Genomic DNA, 27,079 nt, shown 5'->3' with positions numbered 1-27,079 from the left:
TTTACTCCAATGTATTCCAAAATCAAATTCGATTTATCTGCTGTATAGAATAAACTGGTCAAGCAAACTGCTCATTTGAAGTTATTATTTTTTATTAACCAGAACAAAATCAAATACCATAACAGCAATACCACACATTGCTTTACATAATTATGACAGACAGTGTTAATGAGACACAGGATGTGCGCCGAGCCACCAATCATCTCCTCTGGTTGGACCAGCCCTCCCTCTACTGTAACTTTTAGTAAAAACCGAAGAGAAAAGTTAGAAAAAACAAAGAGTTCAGGCATTCGTTTTTCTTTGGAAGCTTTGAAACACAAAGCAGGTTTGAGAGTTTCAGGACAAAACAATCCAGTTATGAAAACGTTTTTTTTTTCTTAATCTCCTGGGCTGAAACAGGAACCTCATCAACAGCTGGAGGCCGTGTAAAAAGCAGCACAGGCACTTAAAGACATCGACACTGACATACAGTCTGGTACAACAGTCATGCAGTGATACAGTTTGGTCAGCATGACCTGTGAGGTAATAACGAGGAGCGTGGGGCTGGTCTGAACGACAAAAAATAAGAATAAAACAGTTGAAAACAAACAAAATGGCGGGTATTGACCCTTTGCGTGTGGCGTCACGCTGTTCGGAGCGCAGTCCGCTCTGCCATGACGGACGTAAAAATATCGCTTTTATTTAACTGGTTTCACTTTAAAAACAGACAAGCGTACAAACGAAACTTGTATTTTTTTATTGTATTATTTTTATTTTTATTGAGGAAAGACACGGTTGCGATGGAGACCAGCTGTCGATGTAATGACTGTTAGCCCTCGGTGTAATGGCGGATCTGCAGCGGACACTTTCTAACAAGGTAAGAAGATTAACGATCATAAACTTTATGATGAAGTATGATTAGGAAGATGCAATCAAATATTGGATTATAGAAAAGGGGCACGTTAAACCGTTCGTAACCATGGAGATAAGCTCCACCGTCATGTAGCCTAGCATGTATGGAAACAATCTGGTTAGCATGTCGTTTTTTAAGGCTGCTCTGGTTAAAGGGAGGAAACGCTGTTATATAAATTATGTGGTGTAAATTCAGGGTAAAATGGTAATTTTATCAACACGTCAGGAGGAAGGAAACATCGGTTTCTAAACTAGCTGTTTCCAACTTTTGTGAATAGCGCTGTCTATGTGTTACATTCACAGACAAATTAGCTGGACTTGAACAAGAAGCAGCCATGAATAAACTGTCAACAAAACAACTTGGGAAAACAACTGTTCCATACATATTTCTCATGTGATGACACACTTCCTGAAGTTAGTGACTGACGGCCATTTTGATAGGCAGTTGCTATGACAACAGTAAACAAGCCATAAGCTTAGAACAAGCTCTCATCTCCCTCTGATTAACTTATAACCAAAATAAGTACATTAGAACTATTACTCGATTACTATTTTTGAATACACCCCACATCTGTGTAATACTAAGATAAATATCAGTGACATTTACTGTAGTACTTATTGCTGAACTAGCAAAATGTAGCTTTTATCTCAAGCTAAAACAGACATATAGTCGTTGTGTGTGTCACATAGACTGTTCGTTTTTACAAATCTTTTGGAACATTTATTCCGTGTTAATAATAAGTATGAGATCAGAGGCAGCTTGTCCACATAGCCTGAGATATTTCTCTACTCTGTCTCATATGGGTCAATTCCAACAACAGCCATTTTGTTCATGTATTTTTCTTTTGCACACTGGTCAAAAGTTTCCACATATTTTCTTTTTGTTGCAAGAGATTGCCTAACAAGCTGGTGCTGATCACTTCCAGTTCAGACATGTGGGAACTACTACCATACTGCACTTCCGATGTCCACCATGGCAGCTCCAGTGATTAAGTGACGTAGCAGCAAAGGGTCAATACAAACTCAGAAAAATAAATATACATCTAGCAGTTACCCATGTTTTCTACAGTGCAGCGTTGCCTTTAGCTATCGAGCTTGTCCACAGCTTTAGCGGGTGAAGGCAAAGCCATCCAGTTTGCATAAACACTATCATTGGCATATCTTGTAAAGACCGGATTAGTGGCATCGTGTCTGTTGAGAGGTACCGGGCTCGTCTCGGGCCAGCTGGGGTATGACATGCCTAAAAATGAGAACATATCATTTTTCTGCACTCTGTGAGAGGTAAACAGGCAGTACGGCTCTGGAATCAAACTCAGTGGTGTTATTTACAGGTTTCAGATTTTATACACCCTAAAAGCACTTTATAACAGATGGCTAATAAATGGTTAATAGATGTGTTATTAAGTTATCTATAAACACTTTATAAATGATTGATAACTGTTTGTTATGCATAGGTTAAGGGTGAGAAGGAGCCAAAAATACACCTTTGCATTAGGCCTGTCGCAATAAATCGCTTGATAGAACAAGCTCAATTATTTCCATTTTTATGATTATAATCTTTCTATTTTTTGTCTTTTGACCAAAAATTTAATAAAAATCTTCAGTCTGGTGTTTTTTTGTCTCAACTATCCCTTTTTTGAAGGATAGTTTTGTTTACAAAATTCATTCATTTTATTTGTTGTTTTTGTTTATTGTATTTTTAACATTTAAAATGTCTTCCAGTCCCAGTGTTAAATGTTCATTAGGGTTTAAAGTTTATTGATATTGAGAATGTGTTCTTACATTATTATACCATTAATTGAAAATGGTCTCAAAATAAGAATATTATCGTTTATCACGATCTGTGGATTATTTCAGAAAATTAATATTTAGCCTTCTTTAACAACTGTAAACAGAAACAAACACCTGACATATTTCAATCTGTTTTATGAATTTTAACAGGAGTAGAGGTGAGAAAACTACTTTTTTTAATAGATAAATGTGACAGGAAACACATTTTTGTTCTTAAAAAGTTAATTATGTTAAGACTAAAATGACATCATAGAGCAGATAAACTCACCTACTAAAATCCTTATCATCATCATTTTAAATAATATATCATCTTACCAGTGTAACTAATCTGTCTTAAATAAAATTAAGCTAATATTCATGTTTTTGTGTAAATAATAAAACTGCGATTTTTCCTGGAGGTTTTCATAGTGGCCTGTTCTACAAATGTTTAAGTACTTGTGTTTTTATGATGCAGTTTTTGTCACCTGAGAGTTGCATTCAAAAGCCTTACTGTTTACTCTGTTCAGCTTTTTAAAAACACATAAAAGTCAGAAGAATTTTCCAAACCACAGTGAATCAGTGAGGACCTGTTTCAAATGTTACACTCTGTTTCCTCCAGTGTTTCAACAATACAAGCTTTATGTGAAAATGAGCCATCTCCTAATTAACATCAATGATAGATGATAAATTAGAATATAGTCAATATTTACAAATGTTGTATTTTTTTGGTCAGCACACATTAGAAGCAGGTCCAAATAAAACAAAAGAAAAGACACAGGATCTTTTTTTCCTTTCTTCCCACACTGAGCCTCTCATTTACGGTGAAATGGGAGAATCAAACAGCAAAAGAAGCATGCCTAGGTCACAGTCACACACACTTGACTACAGTTAGAAAAACTAAACAAAACAAAAAAATAAATAAGAACACCCAATCACAGCTTGCCAAAAAAGAGTCGTGTATTCTGTTTCTAAAAGCGAGTAAATGCGTGGGAGATTCTACCATAGAGCTTGTTTTCAATCCATGTGGAGGGGAGGGTTCGAGGGAGAGGGGCGTTATTACAGTCCACTAGTGGGGTGTCCTCTTCGGAGAGGGCGTCGTCGTACAGCAGGGCGTCGGCCGGCGTGGACGCCGCCAGGTCCAGGTAGTCCTGTGAGGAGCGGAGGAGCGAACAGTCAGGTCGGGCTGAGCTCATGGTGAAGGTCAGACTCATGGAGACGGCAGAGGCCCGCCAGTAAAACTATTTAATTAAAACCCGGGACTGCCACTGTAAATCTCTGGGAAAGTTTTCAGCATTCCTGTCTTCAGTACTGACTCTGAACTCTTTAATTAAAGTGGTTACAATGGGCATGGTTGCATTGTTGCCCCAGCTTGCACAAAGACAATTTTCTGAGTCAAAACCACTGAAGATAAAACCATCTGTCAGATTGTTGCGCTGCATCGCTGTTTCAGGACTCCTCCACATTTTTATGGGCACAAAAATAAAACATTTCAGTTGGATTTAACCCAATTTTAGAGTTCAAAGTTGATTTAAAGCAAATAATCTACAGCAGTCAGGATGAATGATTGGATGAACCGAAAGAAAGATGGATGGTGGACAAGAGGAAGTATGATGTATGAATTGATAGAAAGATGGACGGTTGGTTGAATGTTGGACAAATGGATAAATAGATGGATGAAACTCGGCTGTTTCAAAGAAGCAGAGAGGCTGACAGGTGAAGCATGACTGCTAATACTTGAAGCATTCTAGGCTAACAAGTGAATCAGTTTGGCAAACTGGTGAAGCAGCTAGCTAACACATGAAGCAATTAGGCTAATAGTGAAGCAGCTAGGCTAACACATAAATTGGTTTGGGTAAATAGTGAAGCAGATAGCTAACAGGTGAAACAGCTAGGCTAGCATGTGAAGCAGCTAGGCTAACACATGAAGCAGCTAGGCTAACAGACAAAGCAGGAAGGCTAACAAGTGAAGCCCAAATGCTAACACGTGAATAATTGGAAAAGCAATAGGTGTAGCAGATAGTGAAACATGGAAGCAGCTAGGCTAACATGTAAATCATTTTTTGTAACTGGTGAAACAGCTAGCAAACAAATGAAGCAGTTGGTAAAACATGCGAAGAATCTGGCTAACGTATGGCAGCTGGGCTAATACGTAAAGGCTAACTGGTGTAGCAGCTAGACTAACAGGTGTAGAAGCTGTGCTAACAGGTATACAACTGTGCTATGAGGTGCAACTGCTGTGCTAACAGGTGTACCAGCTAGGCCAACCCCCTCTGAGGTCTGTCCCAATAGATCGAGTGGATCCGGCCTCAGATTGTGTCAAACTGAACTCCATACCCGACTCTTCACCATCATCTTCTCCAGCTCTTTGCTGATATCTGAGAACGTCGGCCTCTTGTCCGGCTCCTGCTTCCAGCACCGCAGCATGAGGTTATACCTACAGAGGAAAAAACGTTCCACAGCTCGTGAAACACGAATCGTTTCTTCCCCCAGCGGACTCGTTTCTCCCCATCTTGGAGCGGCGGAGGGAAGTTACAGCAGTCAGCAGAAATGCTAAAAGACGGGAGCTCACATTTCCTCAGAGCAGTTCTCTGGTCTCTCCATCCGGTAGCCGGTCTTGAGGAGGTTGAAGAGGCGTTCAGGAGCGATTCCTGGGTACGGGTTTCCCCCCAGGGTCACTATCTCCCACAGCAGCACACCGAAGGACCAGCTGGAAAACCGGGAAGCATTTTCCAGTCACAAAAACAGATGAACTGCCTTCTGATCCAAATCCCACACTCTGGGAAACCCTGATCCATTTCCTTATTGCTACAACCAGAAAGTACTGATTCGTTTAAAATAAACCCAGCATGAGCAAGGTGACAGATGACCTGAAACAAAATAAATCTATAACAGGATAAATACTTGTGAAGTACCAAGTATAAAGTTTTCTTATTAACTGCGGAGGTCATAGGAAGTTCCTTCCAATTTACCGAGATTCTGGATTTTATTTCTTCCACATGTATATTTTCTTAATTAGTTTTTTAATTTGTAACCATTATTGCTGCTGTAGTTGTGACAGTTACATGAAAGCTCAGCTCCTACTCACACGTCGCTTTGAGTTGTGTAAATGTGATCGAACAGAGACTCTATCGCCATCCACTTCACAGGAATTCGGCCCTGTTGAACAGAATCAGACTTAGTTTGGGTTTTACTGTTACAAAATGTTTCAATTTGTCTAAATTATATTTAATTTTTCCCAACCTTGCTCCTTTTAACATACGAATCCTCCTCATAAACGTCCCGGGACAGACCAAAGTCGGAGATCTTCATCTTTCGTCCCTCAGCGACCAGGACGTTTCGCGCAGCCAGGTCCCTGTGAACGAGCTGATGGGGCAAAAATAAAACTCACTATTAAATTAAAACTGATTTCATGTACAGCAGGATTTATACACACTTAAAACATCGTGATTAGTCAAATTAATCTTGATTAATTATTTCAGGAATAAAAGAAAGTAAAATAAAAATTCTCTTTGCATTTGCAGTTAATTGAAATAATTTTTGTAATCCTATTTAACCTGACTTAATTTGTTATTATTGGTAATAAATATTAGATTTAAGCGAATTATTTTGGCTTAAATGTTCAGTATCTGAAATGTTAAATTGCTAATAATTATGCAGGTCATAACAAACTTTGCTGGATGATAAATCATCTCAGAACTTATTGCGATAAATTATAATATTGCAATTTTAAGACTATTTTCAAGTAATACAATAGTAAAAATATAAGAAGACATTCTCAAAGTGCAATAAACTTTAAATTTAAATGAACTTTTAACGCTGGAGCTCAAAGACATTTTAAATATTCAAAATAAACAAACAAAACAATAGAAATGTTAATTAAAATCAATTCTGAAGTCTCTGTAAACATACAAAAAGGGCTAAGTGAGACCAAAGCACCAGAATTTTGTCATCCAGTTTTTGGTAGAAAGAGAAACAAAAATGATGCAGATGGAAATTATTGAGCTCATGCGATGAATTGATTTATTGGCCCACAGTGGCTTTAGTCTCTCTACACACCTTCATTTCTGCCAGGTACTGCATGCCTCTGGAAATCTGCCAGGCGAAGGAGATGAGGTCTCCCATGGTCAGCGCCCTGTCATCCGGGTTCTCCAGGTAGCTGGAGTTTCGGTTTGCATCCCTGCCCATGTAGCTGGGGCCAACTTTCCTGCTCTCACGCAGGAAATTACGGAGCGACCCAAATTTGGCATACTCAACGATGAGGTACAATGGCCCTATTGAGAGAAACGCAGCACTTAGAGGCCGAGCGGCGCGCGCCGCGGAGGAGAAGGAGCGAGGCCTCACCGTCCTGGCTGCACGCGCCGTACATCTTTATGACGTGTGGGTGGTTGACCTGCTTCAGGAGGGTGAACTCGGACAGGAGGTCACGCAGCTCCGTGTGTGAAGCGTTTTCTGTTGAGAAGGAAGCAAGAAGCACCTCATCATTTTCAGGCTCTCGCTCCTCATTCATCATCGTTACTTCCATTACTGGCTTGGCCAGTTTTACCTTTAAGCATTTTCACAGCCACAGTGGTGTAACCGGCTTTTCCTTTCAGTCTGAACGCCGTTGCCTTGACCACTTTACCGAACTCCCCTTCGCCTAAAGTCTTCCCCAGAACCAGGTTTTTACGAGGAAACTCCCACTTTGGATCTTCCTGTAAAAGCAATAACACATCATCAGAATTAGGTTGTAACTAGTTACTTTAAGTATACATAGACGGCAGCTCTCCTCATTCACATAAGATGCACATGGAGAAGCAGAAAAAGGAGAGGAGGCAATGACAAAAGAAGGAAGGCTTAGATAAGGAGAAGACAAAACAAAATATCAACTTTTCTTGACAAAAATCAATGTTCAGGGAAAATGAAAAAGAAAAAATGCATATCTTGATGGAAACTTTTGTAAAGACAAGGAAAAACTAAATCTATATTTATGGTTTCATTTCCTATTATGTCAGTTTTGGTCCTCCATACATCCTCAGATCCTACTCATTACACAAAGTAGTGAGTCTGATAAAAGCCTTACAGGTATTTTAAAGGCGTCTGCCTCTATGGATTCCTGTGAGCCTCTTCGCACGTTGTTGGCAGGGAAGCTGATGGGGTAAGACTGAGCCGGCCGACGGAAGGTCATCTCAGCGAACGCGATGGGAGCCTTGGGGGAGTTCTTGTGGTACCAGTGGATAAAGTATGAGGACAGGAGGACGGAAATGATGAAGCAGCAGAGGAGAGCGGTGGCAACGATGGTTTTACACATGTCGTCACATATCACGTCTGGGAACCCTGATGGAAGAAACTATATGTTAATAACAACTATATGCAAAATATCCCAGTCCCAGCTTCCCCACTCTACAGAGGACAAAGTTTTTAGAAACAGTTGAGACCCAAATGGAAGAACAAAAACATGCAGATCATTACTTTTCCATAACGATAAGACTTCATTTTCAGTACTCATTATGACCTCCTCCAGCCTCACTCACTGTTTTTTGACACAACGGCCTCGGCGTCCGCGTTCTCGCAGAAGCATTTCTCAGAGAAGCAGTAGCAGGTCCCGTAGCCGGCTCTGATGCCGCTCCCGCTCAGGCCTCGTTCATGGCCTCCAGTTACACTTTCCGCTGCACAAACAAACATGCATGTAATCTGCACATACAGGTGGTTTCAAATGACGTATGATAGAAAGTTGTTGTTTCTTACTTGTACAGTCCTGTGGACAAATTGAAGTGTCTCTGCTTTCCACCGCATCGCAAACGCTATCGGGACATGTTCTCAGGTCAGGGGAGCAAGTCGAGTAGTTCTCAGATATTCCTGGAAAATAAACAAAAACACGTTTATTTTTTCAGTTTTCAGCTTCATTCTTAGATTACATTTCTTTGACAGGATTTAAGCCTTTTATTCTTGAGACAATAGTATATATTACTAGTGGTTAGCATGCTACTGCTAGCCCACATATCAGCATTTTAGCCAATCTTGGTATTGTTGCTAGTCTTAGTTTACACAATATTGTTTGCATACTGAAGGGAAAAAGTGAAAGAAAGTCAACACGCTAGTGATACCCTGCATGTCATTGACAACATTTTAGCTAGCCTTAGCTTTATTGCTAATTATCAGCGTCAAAGCGCTTGATCCGACAGGTACGCGCACTTTGGATGAACTCTTTCTTTAGAAATTTTTTTGTTTCTATTGTTCATCCGCTGTCATCAGTGATCATGCTAACTAGCATTAGCAGGCTATGCTAGCTGCAATGCTAAGACCTGCCTTCTGGTTCTGATTGGTTGTTTCTAGGTAGTACTGGGAAGACTGGGAGAAGGTGAAGAGCAGGAGTTTTTCTAATTGTCTCATATTGTCACAACATAGGGACAACTTAAACAAATGTGTAAAGAAAATGTTTTATAAAAGTTTCATACAGCAGCTAGCATAATGTATGTATCAGTGTAAGTTGTTTTCTGGATTTTTGTTGCAATAAATTAACTTTTCATGGATGATAATCTAGTTTCCTAAGATGCACCTGTTTGGGAGAAGCGGGTTTTGATACGTTTCTGTTTATTTGATGATGCTAAACTGCTGCAGCAGCATCAGAGAGCCTCTGCTGTGCTTTGTTTTGTCGTTTTTGGTGCGTGAGCGCTACCTTTCTCAGAGCCTTGTCTCCACTGACACGCCCCAGTCGTTGCTCCCAGGCCTTGAGACGCCTCACAGTCGTCTCTCTGTCTGTTCTCTGCGCAGGACAGCAGCTGCTGGCTCTCCTGACTGACATTTGCTGCATGAAACAGAATCAGAAACATTAGCAACCAGCTGAATGTGGTCAGTATGTAACGCTGGTTGGGGTGGTTTACCTTCACCGTGCAGTAAAATGCGGATCTGAGTGCTGGCGACCAGCTGAGTGTGTTCCTCCTGAGCTACCACCGTGTAGTCCAGGTCCTGGCAGCCCGGCTTGCTCAGTGCGCCGGAGTTATTAACGTATAACACTCCCAGCATCCTGTCTGGAGCCTGGGTGATGCTTATAGCGGAATAACACGACAGCAGCTCAGACGACATGTTTTTATCCGGAACCTCCAGCTGGTAAGAGACGCTGAAGCCGTCGAACTCCAGGCAGTTTTCCACACAGATTCTTCCAACCTGACAGGAAGAACAACAACATGGTTCAGATATGTTGTGGATTAAAACATGTCTTTTTTAAATTAGTTATGAACCATTTAAAACCATTTTCACCTTTACTTTGACTTCTGTCCTGTAGAAAACTAAAATAATGTTTCCGATTAATCGTTTTGAATCGATTATTCAATAATCGTCAACTAATTTAGTAGTCAAATAATCGCTAAGTTGAGTATAGAGACCCCAAAAAAGATAATCGCAGAATGTTTGACACACATTTAGACCACTTTTACTGTGAACACATCAGAAGAATTACATTTTATAAAGCATGGTGTGGACGGTAGGGTTTCGCGTACCTGTGCGTATACTGAAGCTTTTCGTGACAGCGTGAAGACGTCTGTGATGTTGGCGAAGCGGATCTGAACCGGTAAGATGGTGACGTTGAAGTGCAGCAGCACCGTTCCCTCCAGACCCGGATAGGTGGTGTCATTCACCAAATAATCCAGAAACACAGTCCGGTTCTCCGTGATATCCAGGTTCCTCTTCAGGATCAACTCTGAAGAGGAGATTTATTCTAAATGAGTTATTTTCTTGATTCAGAGGGAATCTCGTTCAGAGGATTACTTACGGTAATCGTAAACTGACTCTCGAATGCCACCAGGGGACGCTCTGCGTTCACTGAAGGTTCCCTTTATGTCAAATGTGTCTTTAATCCAGGACTCACTGCTCAGCAAAGTCCCCACATACCTGCAGTCAGGAAGTAACTAGTTACATTTACTAGAAAGATGTACTTTTAGGAGTATTTTCACTACACTGTACTTTTTCAATTTTGCTTGAGTAAAAATATGTTGAAATAGTGCTGGAACGTCAGTCCTTTAATTCTGGAAATGTTCATCAGGAGATGAAAGACAGACTTTGTAAGAATCTTTATGTGATTCTGAATGTTCAGGCTAAATACATCGTTTTTCATCAATAAGACATCTTTACTGTTTTAAGTGAAACAATTTACCAGTAGAACTAGAACATGTTTATCTAAATAATTGACTTAAAACAAGTAAATTTATTTAGTCTAAAACAAAATCAAGAAACTGGACAAAATATTTGGTTCAATTTAGGATTTTTTAACCTCAAAGTCTACTTCTATACACTTTCAACAAATACTTTTTTTACTTTTACTAGAGTAATTTCTTTTTACTTTTATTTTCATGTTTCTGTGGAGGTGTTGAGTTTTACTGCAGGGATATTTTACCTGTTGTGGCTCAGGTCTTTGGGAAACAAGGTGGTTAAATCCCTGTCAAAGACAAACAAGGTGCCAAAAGCTGCGCCCTGAAAAACAAGAATAAAAACCTCAGTTTGAGTCGAAACATTAAAAATATAATTCCTCAGGTAAAATGAGCCAGATTTGCTTCCCACCTTCGTCCGGTTGAAGCTGATGACGAGCTCCGCCGTGTCCGTCCCGTTGACGTAAGGCGCGTTGTCGTCCTCATCGTCCACGAAGACGTCCAGCGGAGTTTCCACCTTGGTGACGACGCTCTCCGTTTGAACCGTGCAAACCAGCAGCAGCCGGTAGTTTTCGCTCTCCTCCCGGTCCAGCGGGGCGGTCACCACCAGCTCCGAGGTGTTTCCGTTCACGGCGAACGGAGCAGGAGCCTCTGCAGAAACATGGCGCCTGGTGAGTGCAAAGCTTTTCAACCCTGAGCCACAAGCTTCCGCTAACTGCACAGCTAAACCTTAGATTAGCGCTTTTGCTAACTTTGAAACATTACATTAAATTTTCCAGATAATTTACTATTTTGTACATTTCGAGTTGAATAAAAGTCAACATCTGTGTCTGTTAATCGTATGTAAAAATAAAACATTTCAAGTTGAGGTCATATCTAGTTTACTAAACTTTTCAACTTTAGTAAGTTGAAAAGTATTTTTTAATAACTGATTAAGTATTTAATATGAATTATATTAGTCTTAGCTGCAGTTGTGGATACACTTCCACTGATGCAGTGACAGCAGAGCTAGTTTTTAGATTAGCGCCTTTGCTAACTTTGTAATTGTGTAGCACATTTTGCTTCCTCTAAATGAACTGAAGCAATAATTTACTCATCTGTTTTGTAAATTTTCAGTTGAATAAAGTTAAAAGTTTGATCAAGTCAAGTATTCATGCTCTTATTTTGAAATAAGTGAATACTGCTTATGCAACAGTTCCATTTTATTTTCGTCTCTTCATTTTCTCAATAACTTTATGTAAAACTGATATTTTGCATGTCAGTTTCTTTATTCATCAGATCTTATTTTGAAGAGATGAAACCATTGTGCTGCTGTTTCTAAATCCGTCAGCAGGTGAGAGCAGATCTCACCTGACTCCACGCCGTAGGTGATGGTGTAGTTGGGGCAGACAGTGAGTCTGGTGAGCCGCCGGAGTTGGCGGAGAACCCCAGGGAACCTGTTCTCTATGATGTGCGGGTTGGACGTGTCTCTGTGCGGGAAGCAGAGCTCCTTCATGTCCGTCTGGGCGCAGCGCGGCATCGAACCGTTGACAAAGTCCAGCGTGATGTGAGCTGAGTTCCTGGAGCATGGTGCGCGCTTGCTGACGCTATTTAGAGCCATGACTTGGAGAGCGAGCCGCTTGGCGGGCCAGGAGTTCTGATCTGATGAGAAACGGCGACCAAAACAAACAGAAGAGGCAATTTAATCTCAGACTGGACTCTTTCTTTTTCTGATGACTTGGCTTTACTTTGAGGCGAAGCAATTATGTTATTATAGCGGCGGAAGAAACCCGGACAAAGAGCCAGAGCGTTATTAGCATGCAGAGAGCGTAAACATCAGGAAGTGCATTTAGGAGACGCATCTGGCAGGAGAGCAGGAAAATGCATCAGAATCAGGAAAGTGAACCTGAGCGGAGCTGGTTCCCCACCTCGCTGCCAAACATTTGAGCTGCTGAAGGTTTTTGTTTGTGCCACTTTCGTTTTATGTTAGATTTTATAAATATGGGGGGCTGGCTGACCTCTGAAATGTTTTAATATCGTTAAGTATAAATGTATATAAAAATTAGAGGCACAAATTAAAATTGTTGCTGCACAACAATTCTGTCTGACTTGAAGGAAACCAAAGCTTGTGTCCAACTCACACAGCGAGGCGAAGTCCGTCTCCTCCAGCGTCTTGCTGAGGGACAGCTCTCCGGTTTGGACGTCCATCTGGAACCAGGCCGCGTACGGCGGCCGCCTGCTGCCGCACAGGTAGAAATGCGGCCGCTCGGACCTGCCGTCCAGCATGGCGTGGACCTGAAGGACGGGCATCCCCGCTGGCTGTCCAACGTACACCGTCTCAGTGTATTCCTTCTGAGGGAAGTATAACCCCGCCACTCCTGCAGGGACAAGAACAAAACCAAATGATCTCACTGGAAACTGGACCGGATCTTTAACTGTTCAGAACTTTACGTGAGTTTTTTTTGGATCCGGAAAATAGTAAAGACGCCCAAGACATTAGTGTCCAATGTCTTGACACAAAATGACCAAACCAGTTCTACTTTCTCCTGAGAAAGTCCATATGTCCCTAGTGAGTTGGACACCAGGGACGACCCTTGATCCCGATTCTGTTCAAGGTGTTCAAGGACAGGATCATTCGTCATCATAAGGGTCATCTTCGTTTTAGGCAATTTGGTTCTCTTTTTATCATTTGGATGGTTGGTTGGACGGTTGGATGGTTGGTTGGATTGTTGTAATGAACCTCCTCCCCGGTTGATTTCACGTGACTCTCCGTTGACCTTGAGTTCACCTTCAGCATCTTAATTTCCGGGGATGACATTAGGAGCGATTCCTCCCTAAGCTGCACCGCGATCCATAAAACACGAAGCGCTGAGTGTTTTACAGGAAACGGGAGTCGTCTCGTCCTGTAATTATATCCCAGTTATGTGTCGACGACGGGCGGCCATTTTGGGAACGCGCTAATGTCATTAGCAGGGAGCTAAACGAGATTTTCTATTTGTGCCGGGGCGGTTTGAGGCCCAGCTCCCGTTTCAGGCATTGATCTAATTTGGTTGGATGACAGGAGGGTGAAATGCAGCCGCTGCTTCCTGAAACACAGAGATCCACTCAATGAGGCGCTGACCTTTTCATTAAATGGCTTCCTGAGGCCAAAACAAACATCCAGACACTCGACCGGTTGGACCCGGAGAGTCCGATCATGAAGAACCGGCTGCACTAAGGCGTCAACATGGCAACCAGGGGAAAAAAACAAAACGTTTAAAACAACGAGTCTGAACGTGAAGAGGATCCATCCATCCATCCATCCATCCATCCATCCATCCATCCATCCATCCATCCATCCATCCATCCATCCATCCATCCATCCATCCATCCATCCATCCATCCATCATCCATCCATCCATCCATCCATCCATCCATCCATCCATCCATCCATCCATCCATCCATCCATCCATCCATCCATCCATCCATCCATCCAATTCTTTCAGATTCAGCTCTATATTAATAATCAATAATAATAAATTAGTCTATCCATTAATTGCTGAATTTGAACATAAAAATATTTAAATCCAAATCTCTGAACCTTCCAGATGAAACATTCATTTAAATACCCAGGATGGCCACAGGAGGGCGCTGTTACCATCCAAACACAAACTGCTGATTTCTCTCCTCCAGTTATTTTAATCTCAATATTAGTTTTATAATTATTTCAAGTTTACTAAACCGCTCTAACGCTGGGAGCCGGTGGTGCAGGGAGGGTTCTGGCTGCAGGCCACTGGGCCCAAACCTCCCACCAGCACCAGCACCACCAGCAATGCTCTGCAACACAATTTGTTTATTTCATTCAAAATTCAATTTGTTTCCAGGACAGAAGCCAACAGAAGGAGAACCGTTTATATCAGGAGTAATTAGCTGGATGGACGGAGCGAGGCGTTCTGCAGATCGACGGCGTTCTGCGGGGGCCGTGGTATTCTGGGGGTGCCGCGGCGTTCTGCGAGGGCCGTGGTATTCTGGGGGGGCCACGGCGTTCTGGGGGGGCCACGGCGTTCTGGGGGGGGCCACGGCGTTCTGCGAGGGTCACGGCGTTCTGCGAGGGCCACGGCGTTCTGGGGGGGCCACGGCGTTCTGCGAGGGCCACGGCGTTCTGGGGGGGTCACGGCGTTCTGCGAGGGCCACGGCGTTCTGGGGGGGGCCGCGGAGTTCTGCGAGGGTCACGGCGTTCTGCGGGGGCCACGGCGTTCTGCGAGGGCCACGGCGTTCTGGGGGGGCCACGGCGTTCTGGGGGGGCCACGGCGTTCTGGGGGGGGCCACGGCGTTCTGGGGGGGCCGCTGCGTTCTGGGGGGGCCGCTGCGTTCTGCGGGGGCCACGGCGTTCTGGGGGGGCCACGGCGTTCTGCGAGGGCCACGGCGTTCTGGGGGGGCCACGGCGTTCTGCGAGGGCCACGGCGTTCTGGGGGGCCACGGCGTTCTGGGGGGGCCACGGCGTTCTGCGAGGGCCACGGCGTTCTGGGGGGGCCACGGCGTTCTGCGGGGCCCAGGGTGGTCAATAGGTCACTGAAAGCTCATTTCATTCAGTAATTCAGCTACAAACAGAGAATCTCATGTTTTTGTTACTTGTAAAATACTTATTTGTTTTCTGTTTTTCTTCATAATTGTCAATAAAAAAAAATTCTGCATCTTACAAAATTATGTTCAATTATGAATCTTCATGAACTCATAGAGTGCAATATTTTAGATTTTATATAAAAAACTTAAGAGAGAGAAAGAAAATATAACTTAAAATAATTTTTATAATAATTTGGATTCAGAGCAGCGACGATGGAAAATGTGTCAGTTTATGCAACAATCTTGACTACATTTCTTTCTGCATTTAAGAGAAAGTTTTAAATGATCGTCATTAAGTAAGTTTAGTTCAAACGTGTTGAATGAGCTGATTTTTTTGTTTTTGAAATATGGCTGAAATTGTTTTCTCAGTTTAAACGTCTTTCATGATTTTTCATTTAGTTGTTAAATTAACTATTTGGATTTATTAGTGAGGGAATTAATTCTGTCATTTAAAAATGTTTATTTCTTTTTAATTAAGTTATTTTTAATTAGTTTTAGCTTGCAGATTTTTCTGGACCGTCTTTGTTACAGCCTGTTTGTCTGTATTGCACCAAAGATTTTAAACATTAACGACATAAAAAGACGTTTTACAGCCTTCAATCGGCTATAAAACCGATGGCTGTGCATGAGGCTTCGTTCATGAAAACCCAGATTAAGTGATTCTTCAAACACACTCTGTGTTTGAACAGGACAATCTGTGTTTACAACAGATATCATGCACCGCTGTGTGGGCAGAGAGACTGGACTTACATAAGACTGGAAAACATTAAGTGACTCTTTTCTCCTAGGGTTTGTATTTTAAAGACGCCGCCCGGTGGGGTATTGATTTATTTTCATTTTTTGTAAAATAAAACGTACTGAGGATAAAAACACAGCTGGGTAATGAAGGACTGATTTCCATCGCAGAGTTTTAGAAAGTTTTTGAAAAGCGTAACAGAAAAACCTCCTCTGTCTGCTTTATGTTCGTTTGGGTTAGTGACATCACAAGAGGTAAAAAACTGGGATCGTCTTCAGAACCTTTTCTGTTTTTGTTCCTGTTTGATTTATTTGACTTCTGGTTTCTTTATTTCCCATATTCAGCCAATCAGAGCCAAGGAAAATAATGTCTCTCTTTGATTGGCTACGCTGCTAACACCAGCAGTAGCGCGTCAGATAGCATTGCGTCTATATAGTTTAGTTTCCCAAACTATATTTTCTCAGAGATATTCTGCATGATAAAATCCGTGAATAAGCAAATTTTCCACAAATAGTAACTTATAAGTAACTTTTCAGCAGTAAATATGTTTTTGTTTTAAGTAAATAATTGCTTAATATTAATCAAAAAGTACTACTTTATAGATTATTTGACTTATAACACGGGGAAAATGTCTTGCTGTAAGTGAAGTAATCTGCTAATGGAAACTTTTCAATCAATATTAAGGATTATTGACTCAAAACGAGCTCCTGTTTCTAATGATTGGGTTTCATCTTATTTTAAGTGTACTAAGATATTTAGACTCGACACTAAACCAGAAATACTTTGTGTTTTTGTTGTGCTCACAGGCTGGGGCAGCTCTTTCCACCAATCTGATGGCTGAATAACAAAAGTAATGAATAAATATCTCTGATGCTGAGCTTTTGTGTTTATCTATCCAATAGTTTAGCAGCATAAATGGTTTGATTTTGTGTTTTTGCAGTGTAACAACTGCCTACCAAGTTGGCTGTCAGTTACAAAGTTGTCAGAACGGTGTATACTTGAGGTGATAAATTATGTTTACGGTGGGCTTTTTGGGGAGATTTAATTTAAAATGTGCCTGTGGCTTTAACTGAGCGAGAACAAAAAGGACAAAGGTTCGTCGCACAATCAGTCTGGATGCGGCTGATAGGGCGGGACGCCCTTTCCATCGCCCCAGACAAAGACAGGAACTCAATTACCGCAACGCGTGCTTCGGCGGACAGATTTACCAGCTATGAGCTCATGGCGTATCCCGGCACCACCTCTGATTATAAAAATCACAACTGGAGGAGCAAAGCAGGGAGAATCCTCAGAAAAATCACACATCAGAGCCATCGTCCTCTGTGCAATCAACAAGAAGCGATCAATAACTGCAGTAATCATCAGAGAAGCTGATTGTTTTCCACACATGAGACGGACGCTGGAGGCTGCACATATCCAATCATCTCTGCTGCACATGTGCAGCTCCACAGTTTGGTTAATCAGTATCCATGTTTCCAAATAATCCATCATCTACTGCAGAGCCTCGGAGCCCGGCCGCATTAAGGCGCAGTTATGGGATGATGATGAAAACAAAACAAATATTACAGTCACTCCGAAGCCTGTCGTGATTGCTCTGCGTCCGAAGATGGAGCCGTAATGGGAACGGCTCTGCAATTAACTAAAAAGCTGCACATTCAACTGGAGTTTCACTTATGAAAGATGTTATTGATCTGGATGCACACAGTATTCCTAAAGTCATAAAATTACAAGAACAAAGCCATAAAAATATGAAAATAAAGTCATAATACGAGAAGAATAAAGTCATAAAATTATCAGAGAACAAAGCCATAATATTAGAGCAAAGCCATAAAAATATGAAAACAAAGTCAAATCCTGAGAAAGCCACAATATGTTGAGAGTAAAGGTAATAATATGAAAATAGTCATAATATTTAGAGAAAACAGTAATAATATAATCATGAAATCATAAAAACTGAATATTAATATTTTGACTTTATTCTTGTAATATCTCGACTTCTTTCCCATCTTGTGTTTATCGCTGTGATGTTTTCACTCTATAAACATCACAATGAGGACGAAGTCATTTCCTGTTAATGATGACGCGCATCAAACTTTTCATCACAGTAATGAGACATTTGATGCGGCTTCGGAGGAGGCAGTCGGGCTCCAGGTAGCGGATTACTCAGTTTGCCATGATGCATACCATAACATAATAATCAATTACTCCGTAATGTAATCCCATTAGCCCTGGGAGGATACAAGAGCTGAGATCCAATGATTCATGTTCATCAGTCATCAGGAAATCTAATAGAGATTCTCCCGCAGGGTTTGGCTGCAGTAAGTACAAACTGGGTTCAGGGATTCCTCAGGGACGACTGCGGCTTTAAAAACTGGACAAGTGGTTCCAGCCTGAGCAGCCATTAGCGGGCTTTGACAGGGACACGGAGAAAAAGACGCAACTTCTGGTGGGAAAGAAGTTAAAGCTTCTAAACTAAGAGAAGCATTCAGTCACATTTACTACAAACCAAGGCAGGGACATTTAATTAAAATCACATTTACTCAAAATGTTTTATTTTCTGGTTGTTCTTTTTATCATTCCTGTTTTCATCTTTTGGTGTTTAGTTTCCATTTTGATTTGTGTTTTGGTCATTTCTTCATTGATTAGTTGGTTCAATAAACTGAGCCATACTAAGAAAAAAAAACACAAAATTAAAAATTAAATCAGGAAAATAAAGTCATATAAGAATAAAGTTATTATATTATCAGTTTATATTCATTATCCATTAAGTAATATATTGATATGGTAACATCACTAAAAATGAGTCTCATTTCCTTCTAAAAACGTACAAAAAACAGAAAATTTGTTACAGTCTGAATGCAAATGTGATGTTTCGTCACAGATCCTGGAAAGAAATTAAAATACGGGACTGAAGTTCTCTAGGAGGCACCAAATGTAAATGTTTTCTTCAATGAAAAAGAAGAAATAAAAAAATATACGAAATACAAGAAGAACCAAATATAATTCTCAGATTGTGTGGACTAGACTTTAAACGTTAATTTAGCCAGACAATCAAGCAGAAGAGGCTTTAAACATGCATAACTGGACGCCATCTGCACAGATTGCAGAAAAACATTAAATATTGCGAGATAAGAAACATAAAGAAGGCGAAAACAGAACCTTGTGGAACGCCACAGTTTATAGAAATGTAGAGTCAAACAAAAGTAAAAACAACAAAAAGGCTCATCTGACAAGACTTTAAACGAACCCGTAGCTCTGCTTTTCAACAATTCCTCCGAAACTTTGCTGCTTGCTTTGGCAACTTTTCACACTTTTTTCAAAATAGCTACAAATGTACCAACTTTTTCTGCATTGCAAATAAATCACAGATGGAAATTTAGAAACACTATCGATCAACGCTTGCTTTTCTAACTCCTGACTCACCACTAGGGGCCTTTTGTAAATCAACTGCAGTAGCCATCATTCAACCCCGAGAGGGCAGCACTGAGACGGTTTTATCAGATTTACATGAAAATGTCAAAAGGATAGATAGATAGATAGATAGATAGATAGATAGATAGATAGATAGATAGATAGATAGATAGATAGATAGATAGATAGATAGATAGATAGATAGATAGATAGATAGATAGATAGATAGATAGATAGATAGATAGATAGATAGATAGATAGATAGATAGATAGATAGATAGATAGATAGATCCCTTAATGATCAATTTAAACAATTTAACTGGATAAAAACAGTTAGTTACTTTTTACAGTCTGTAACTTTTATTAGGAATATTTTTTTCCATATTTGTTCAAACTGTCACCATGTTTGCTAGAAGACAGATAATCTGTGAAAAGATCCATCTTTTCTCCACCTCCTACTTGAGCTAATACAGCCGTCGGTAGTAATACAGCTCTCCTGACCAAAAGCAACCAATAGGAGCCAACAGATGGTCTTAACGCTGTCAATCATCCTCATGTATGTGCTGTTTTATCTGCTGTTGCTACCTTAGTCTTAGCGGTCACAACAGGTTTCTCTAGCTACAACATAGCAAAGAGGATGATTAACAGCGCTAAGACCCGCCTCCTGGCTCTGATTGGTTGTTTGTAGTTAGCACTGGAATAAAAGGCAGAGGAGCTTAATTTCTTCACAGATTATCTGTCAACATAGTGACAATTTCAACAAATATGTAAAAAAATATTTTACTGAAGTTGCTGCAGCTTTAAATCCGGTTGAGATGCTGTGGCGATTTCCCAAACGGGTCGTTTCATAAACTCACCGCATCTTCTGTAATAAAACTATTCTGCCACAGAGAGTAACAGGGTAACAGTTTCTCTAAAGTGATTTAATCGACTCATTAATGGCACATTTGGGTTAGCAGGCAATTGTTTCCTCTCATTCAAACGTTGGTTTGGAGAGCTTTTATTACAATTTGGTGAATAAAAATCAACATTTTGAACCAATAACAATTCAGCTATAATTGGTACATGACTGGTTTTGCCACTCAGGACCCTGTTAGACCCTTTGTACCAGTGCAGCTTGGAAAAGACATGAAAATGTTGATTGGGTAAGAAAAGTGCTGAATGTTTTCTTGGTTAAATGTGAAAATAAATGAGGAATATGATAAAAAGTGATTTCAGTCCCAAAGGCAGAGATGCAACGTTTCATCTTGTGTTAAAGCTTTTCCCTTCACCTCTTTGTGTCTGCAGATCCCTGCAGACACAAAGAGCCGCGCTCGTCCTTCGCTCCATTCCCGGCGAGCGCCGGGTCAAACAGCGCGACTGGAAAACAACTTGTCACAACCCATGAAGCCAGGGGTGGCGGCTAAATGCCCCCAGGGCGACTCTTCGATCCCTGTCTCCTTGTCCTTTCACCGAAGGAAATTAGATTCCAGCCATGCATGAGAGGAAGTCTGACCCTGAACTGACTGGAGCTGCATGTCAAACTCATTTTGATTTTGGGGCAAAATAGAGATTATGAATCTCCTAAAGGGCCGGTGGCGGGAAAACGTATGGATAAAACCGCTAAACTATGAATAAATAGCCGCTCTGCAAGCTAAATAATATAATTTCACACTAAACATATGAAAAGAAGATTATGGCCACTGAAAAAAAATATTCTGGCTTCAATAAGATCTAAAGACAGAAGATTAAAGTCAAAATAAAAATTAAAGTCTAATAAATTCTGAGAAAAATGTCAAAATTTGAAAAAAAGAATTCTGATTTTTTTTCTGTGGCCCTTTTCCTCTTTCGTTGAAAACTTTCCAACAGTTATTTTCAAGGTTACGTGTATTTTTCTCTCTGGGCCTCATAAAGCTTTACGGCGGGCTGGATTCGGCCCGTGGGCCTCGGGTTTGACACGTGGATGGAGGAGTTTTAGCCACGCTGGTTGATTGGTTCACAGATTATCTCAAAATGTAATAAATATAATAATCTGTGCTCTGAAGCTGCATCAGTTCATCATGGGGTTCTGCAGGGACGTGTATTAGATCCTCTTCTATTCATTAATGATGTCAATCATTTGGGACGGAAAGAGTCTGATACTAATTAGCATTTTTATTGGATCCACAGGCTATTGAACCATTATAGGAAAAAATTGACAGAAAAAAAGTTTATTTTTCTTAAATGTGTATATTTAGAACAGCTTTGACTTAATTACTGTTCTGAGTGTCTCTTTCTTTCAGCAAATGGCCTTGTGGAGTCTGTACTCCAGTAAACGATTAGTCGAAAACTAAATTAGATGAAAATTACTTCAAAAATAAATTAATCACTATTAATTTGGATGAATCACGATTAATCACGATTAATCGTTTCAGCCCTAGTCCAGTCAGCTCCATCATGGTTTGTACTTTGTTTTTCAGTTTATTTCAATAATTGATTCATCACGATCAATCATTTCAGAACTAATATGGAGCTACATCTTTGCAAAAAATTTGTTTCTTTTTTTTCTTCATTTATTTCTTTTTAAAATATAAAAAACTTCAGGCTGAACATCTTTAAAATGAATAAAAACATGGAAATATGCAAAAATGTAACTTTTTTTTTTACGGTTTAATGTTAAAGTCAAAATTCTTTCATGCTCTAATTATTCTAAAAACACAAAGTGGCAGCAGGGAGGGACATTGATTCTCCGTCCACATGAACCACAAGAGCATCAGCTTCAGTGAATTACATAATATAACAAGGAGCTAAATCAAATAGCCGCAAGTATCAAATGAGATTTATAGTTCTGGTCCTTCTCAGACGCAAAAAGATGCTGATGTAATTGATTTCTCTGAATTGGGGAGGAAGAGGAGCAGCTGAGGAGGCGGTGGGGGGAGGGGCAGGTTTCTGGTTTCACAGGTCAGAGAGCGACGCAGGGTCAAAGCTGCTGCAGCAAGGTCACGGGGGAAGATAAACGGATCGATGCGCTGCTTCGAGATGTTAACAGATTCGGTTCATTTTCTTACAGCCTCCAAGCAGGTCTGGATGCACAAAGAGCAGCTGCTCCAATTTATTCTTAAAACAAGAAATCCTTCGCATTAACTCACCATTAATGCAGAAGCATTGAAAAATGTAGGCAAATGTTTGAATTAAAGCTGCAGCTACCGATTATTTTAATAGTCGATTATTCTGACGATCGAATAATCAGATAAAAATTGGCACATTCTTCAGATTTTTCATTTCATAACTTCAGCATCTTATGTAATATTAGAAATACATTAAAAGATGGAAATAAACAAATCATTAAATTCCCTTTTAAGTGAAATTATAAACATTTTATAATCTAAACCAGAAGAAGCTAAAACTGCTTTTTGAGGAGTTTTGGCTAAAACATATTTACAGACAAAGTGCTTGTGTAGCTTTAGGTTAAATACTCCTATTTAAGAACATTTTTGTTTTTTTTCAGCACATGATGTATTTTGAGTCTGAATACTGCAGTTAATAGTTAATTGATTACTGAATAACGATTATTTGATTAATTGTGACTAATCAATTAATCGCTTCAGCCATAGTTTAAGTTAATTCATACAGGTTAGAGTAAGAAACTTATGTTTACATTTGTGATGGTAGGACTGAAAAGGTTTCTTCTAGCATCTAATGGTTGTAGTAGTTGGCACATCATGATAAGTGACCTTTGACCTTTTCTTTGTCCATCATCCCTTAGCATTGTCCTTGTTGGTAAAAACATAATAGATATTCCTGTGATTATTAAAAATACTCTAAAAGAAAAAAATTATATGGAAGGTGAACTATCCAGACGCCACACTAAGCAGCCAATCCTGGAGTTCCATCCATTTTCCTTGGTGCTGATTGGCTGAAGCTCCAAGAGCAGAGATATTAAAAACAGTAGATATTAGCTAGTATCACTAACATGGTTCCACCTGTGTGTATTAATGCATATTAAGGTTTAAGTGTTTTTAGAAACAGTCTCAAAGTAAATACTGAGAGTCATAGGTGATTTTAGGCAGGGATTTTCCTCTGTATTCTGGCCCCTATGCTGAAGAAATGATTCTAAATCAGTTTGTTTTTTAATGAAATAGGAAATAAGCTGCAATAATCAAACTGCACTTTGAACTGTAAGTTAATTGAGAGCGTATTTTTCAAAGTTGTTGAAATTGTGGCATCAATAGTTCTGAATAGGAATCATTAATGTTGTGATCAGTCGATTAATGATTTATCAAAATAAAATTAGTTCCATTAGATAAGCTAATAATAATAAAGGCCGATTAGACCTTCTTCTAGAGTTGTAGTTTGGCCTCCGTCCAGCAGGGGGCTCCGCTTGTCATTCTGGAGGGAACAAATAAACAAAGATCGCGGAGCCAAACCAGAACGGGAAAGAAAAACGGTCCAAACAAAGTCCGGTTTGGGATGAAAAATTCACTTTATCTGTTTAGAAATATAAACTTCCAACAAACTCCTTAAGTTATAAAGTTAATATCTGAACTGAATGACGGAGCAGCTTCAGCTTCTGAAACAAAAACTGCAGATTTGATACGAAGACGAGGAAAGAAAATGGTGTCCAGAGAACCACAATACATATGTCCATTCCTGGTTTTTAAAAAACCTTTTTCTTAGTATTTCTTTGAAAATAATGACCCAAACTGTAATGACTTTATCTGTAATAAAATATTCAAACAGCATCCAGGAGCATCCAGATCTTCTGAAGCACAAACTCGCATTTAAAGGCTCTTTGATAATTACATCAGCAGGAAACACCCAAATAATCACCAACCTGCAGATCTTATTATCTAAATGCACAAATAACGAGTTAAACTAAAAGTCAAAGAGAAACACGGGCTGTAATGAATCCGTTGTGTCGTGTGCGTACTCATCTAACAGGCTGTAGTTTTATTTTATATGTCTAAAGAAGACAAACAAACGGTGTTTACCCAGAGACAGGAGCAGCTGCTGCTCACCTGCCGCCGCTGCTTTGTGGCAGCAGGCGGCCAGGTGATGAGCGCCGCTCTTTGGCCGGGGTCAACATGTCAGCGACCATTAATTACAGCCTGCAGCCTTCAGCAGCAAAAACAGGAAAACTGCTGCGTCAGCATGAGGAACAGGGCCGGTCCAAGCCTTTCTGGGGCCCTGAGCAGAGCTTTGTTTTAGCCCCCCCCTTTATTCCTGTGCTGCTTTATGTTTATCACTCGCATCATTTTGTGATTAACATACATCATCCAGTGTTATTATGGCTGTTGGTTTTAATCTTGGTTTTAATCTTAGAAAAAAAGCAAATCAAAAAATATTTAGACTTTGCAAAAAACACAAAATCTTACCAAGTGATTTTGGTCAAGTTTCTAGTACAAATATCTTACTGCAGTTGAAATAAGACAAACAAGTAACTTTTCAGCAAGACTTGGGCTCTTGGTTTAAGTCAATGATTCTCTAATGTTGATCAAATATTTCTAGTCCCACTGGCCGATTATTGTACTAATAATAAGACATTTTTCCCATTTTATAAAATAAATAATCAGCCAACGGAACAAGTAGTTTTTCATCAATATTCTATATCTTCCTGAAAAGTTACTTATGAGTCAGTTTTGTCTTATTTCAAGTGTGCTAAGATATTTGCACTGCAAACTAAACTCAAAAATACTTGGTAACGTTTGAATTAAAGCTGCAGCTTTAATTAGCTGCAGCTATTGATCAGAAAAAAACTGATCAGGTTTTGCAGTGTATTAAAGTGCGTCATATTGTTTAAACTACTTAAAGTAAAATCAGCTGATAAACACTGAATTTATAGTAAACAAGTTGACAAGTTTGATATTATATTTCCTCAGAAGAGGCAGCAGAAATCAAAGACATTAAACATTATTTGTGTAAGAAAAAAACAATATGGAATTTTTAATCACAATAGTTTGTATTATCTAAAGTTATTTAAATATATGTATTTAAATCATGTGGCTTGGTGCTTTTGGAGCCCCCTAGTGGTGCGGGGGTCCTAAGCAGCCGCTGTGCGTTGGCCCTGCCCTGCCCTGGGGGATTTGCTGACATGAAATAGACTATTTTACAATCGTTACCGCGGTTTTTATGACCACTTACAGCCTCTAACAGTTTTATCCTTGATTAAAGCGGTGATAGAAACCTCCGGAGTTGCTTTTAGTTACATTTTAAAACCAGGAGTTGCACAGATCGGCCTATATTTACTCGAGGTTCACGTTCTGCATGCTTGCAGAGAAAAGCAGGTTTATATTTAGCCTGCATGAGCGGACAGTGTTGGTACAGTTGGGCTCCGGGATTGTGAATGGGATTATGATATTATGATGTTTATTCGACTCCTCAGTCATGCCACACATAACAACCAGCGCACGATGCCAGGTTTCTGCTTTGCGCTTCATATTCAGGTTGCTTTGTGGAAAAAAGAAAAGTGCATTCGGGTTTCTCAGATGCACTTCTTTCCTATCTGCCTATTTAATTGTGGAACGTCTGGGATAAAATAAAGAGTCACAAACTGTCCTGGTTCAGCTTTGACTCCAAATCAGCTGAAAAAAACCTGAAAATGTAATAACTCTTCAAGTTTTTCCATAAAATGCATAATTTTTTATCTACATATGACTACAAATGGATCAACCAAGTGCATTCAGAAAAAAAATTAGATGCATAAACTATTATTTAACTTCCTGTTTAATTAGATCACTGCAAATTGAGTTTTTATTTTAATTAAATATGTTGTGTAGTCTATTTACTTATTTTACAATGAATTGCCTGATTTAATACAAACGTCTCACTGTTGCACATTATTTGTCTTACAATAAAATAGCATCAATGTGGAAGAACACAGAGAAATAGTTTTTCTTTTTGTAATCTATTAATTTAATCCAGATTATTCTCCATAATTCTGTGAAAACCTTGAAGATCATCACCACAAAAACAGACAGAAAAGCTTCAGCTGAGTTTTCTCAAAGTCCTCAGCTAAAACAGAAAATCATGATCAATCGAGATTGGCAGCTTTGACTTTGAAGCTGATCAGAAATAGCTATTGATCAGAAAAAAACTGATCAGTTCATTTTAACATTTATTATTCTGTTGAATATTCAGGCTGCATAATTAATCATAAAGTCTGATTTCATAGTTTTTGCTCATTTTCAAGCAGCTTCTCCTACATTTCATATCAGAATTGATCATTTCATATCAGAATTGATCATCTTTTTCTCCGTCATCCTGCAGTTTGAACATTAAACTGGGATTAAACTCCGTTTTACCTCCAAACAGCAGCAGCTGCAGCAGCGCAGCGACGTTTCCCGGAGAGAAACCACTTGGCTCCATATTCACAAACCATAGGTGAAAGTTTCCCGATGAAGACACGAATCCCGAAACTTTCCTTCAACCGAGAAGAAGAAGAAAATGAAAGCAGCGCCGATCCGATCCGTCCTGCGTGAAATCCTGGCGTCCCGCAGACCCCGCAGACTGGCTGCTGCTGCCTGGATGGGGAGGAAGAGGAGGATGAGGAAGAGGAGGGTGGCTGCTTCACTGCCCCGCTGCTTCCGCTGCAGGTCGCGCAGCATCCACCGG

At 40.1% G+C, this 27,079-nt stretch overlaps 1 protein-coding gene across 1 annotated transcript; it reads right to left on the bottom strand.

Annotated features, from left to right (window-relative positions):
- Positions 1 to 74: 74 nt before the first annotated feature.
- ret (ret proto-oncogene receptor tyrosine kinase) lies at positions 75 to 27,079 on the bottom strand. Its single transcript, XM_055021724.1, has 21 exons — positions 26,770 to 27,079; positions 12,902 to 13,138; positions 12,132 to 12,422; positions 11,194 to 11,432; positions 11,030 to 11,106; positions 10,409 to 10,527; positions 10,137 to 10,336; positions 9,522 to 9,804; positions 9,317 to 9,445; positions 8,386 to 8,496; positions 8,172 to 8,306; positions 7,721 to 7,974; positions 7,205 to 7,352; positions 7,003 to 7,110; positions 6,718 to 6,932; positions 5,902 to 6,024; positions 5,747 to 5,817; positions 5,231 to 5,368; positions 4,996 to 5,095; positions 3,662 to 3,809; positions 75 to 2,131 (listed from the first exon to the last, which is right to left on the bottom strand). Exons 1-21 carry the CDS (start codon positions 26,831 to 26,833, stop codon positions 1,974 to 1,976), a joined length of 3,348 nt encoding a protein of 1,115 aa, XP_054877699.1. The 5' UTR covers positions 26,834 to 27,079; the 3' UTR covers positions 75 to 1,973.

The sequence above is a fragment of the Poeciliopsis prolifica genome, unplaced genomic scaffold (assembly GCF_027474105.1).
Source record: "Poeciliopsis prolifica strain line A6 unplaced genomic scaffold, Auburn_PproV2 SCAFFOLD078, whole genome shotgun sequence".
NCBI lineage: Eukaryota > Metazoa > Chordata > Actinopteri > Cyprinodontiformes > Poeciliidae > Poeciliopsis > Poeciliopsis prolifica.
The sequence above is the reverse complement of the archived record's forward strand: the minus strand, read 5'-3'. Positions and strand labels throughout refer to the sequence as shown.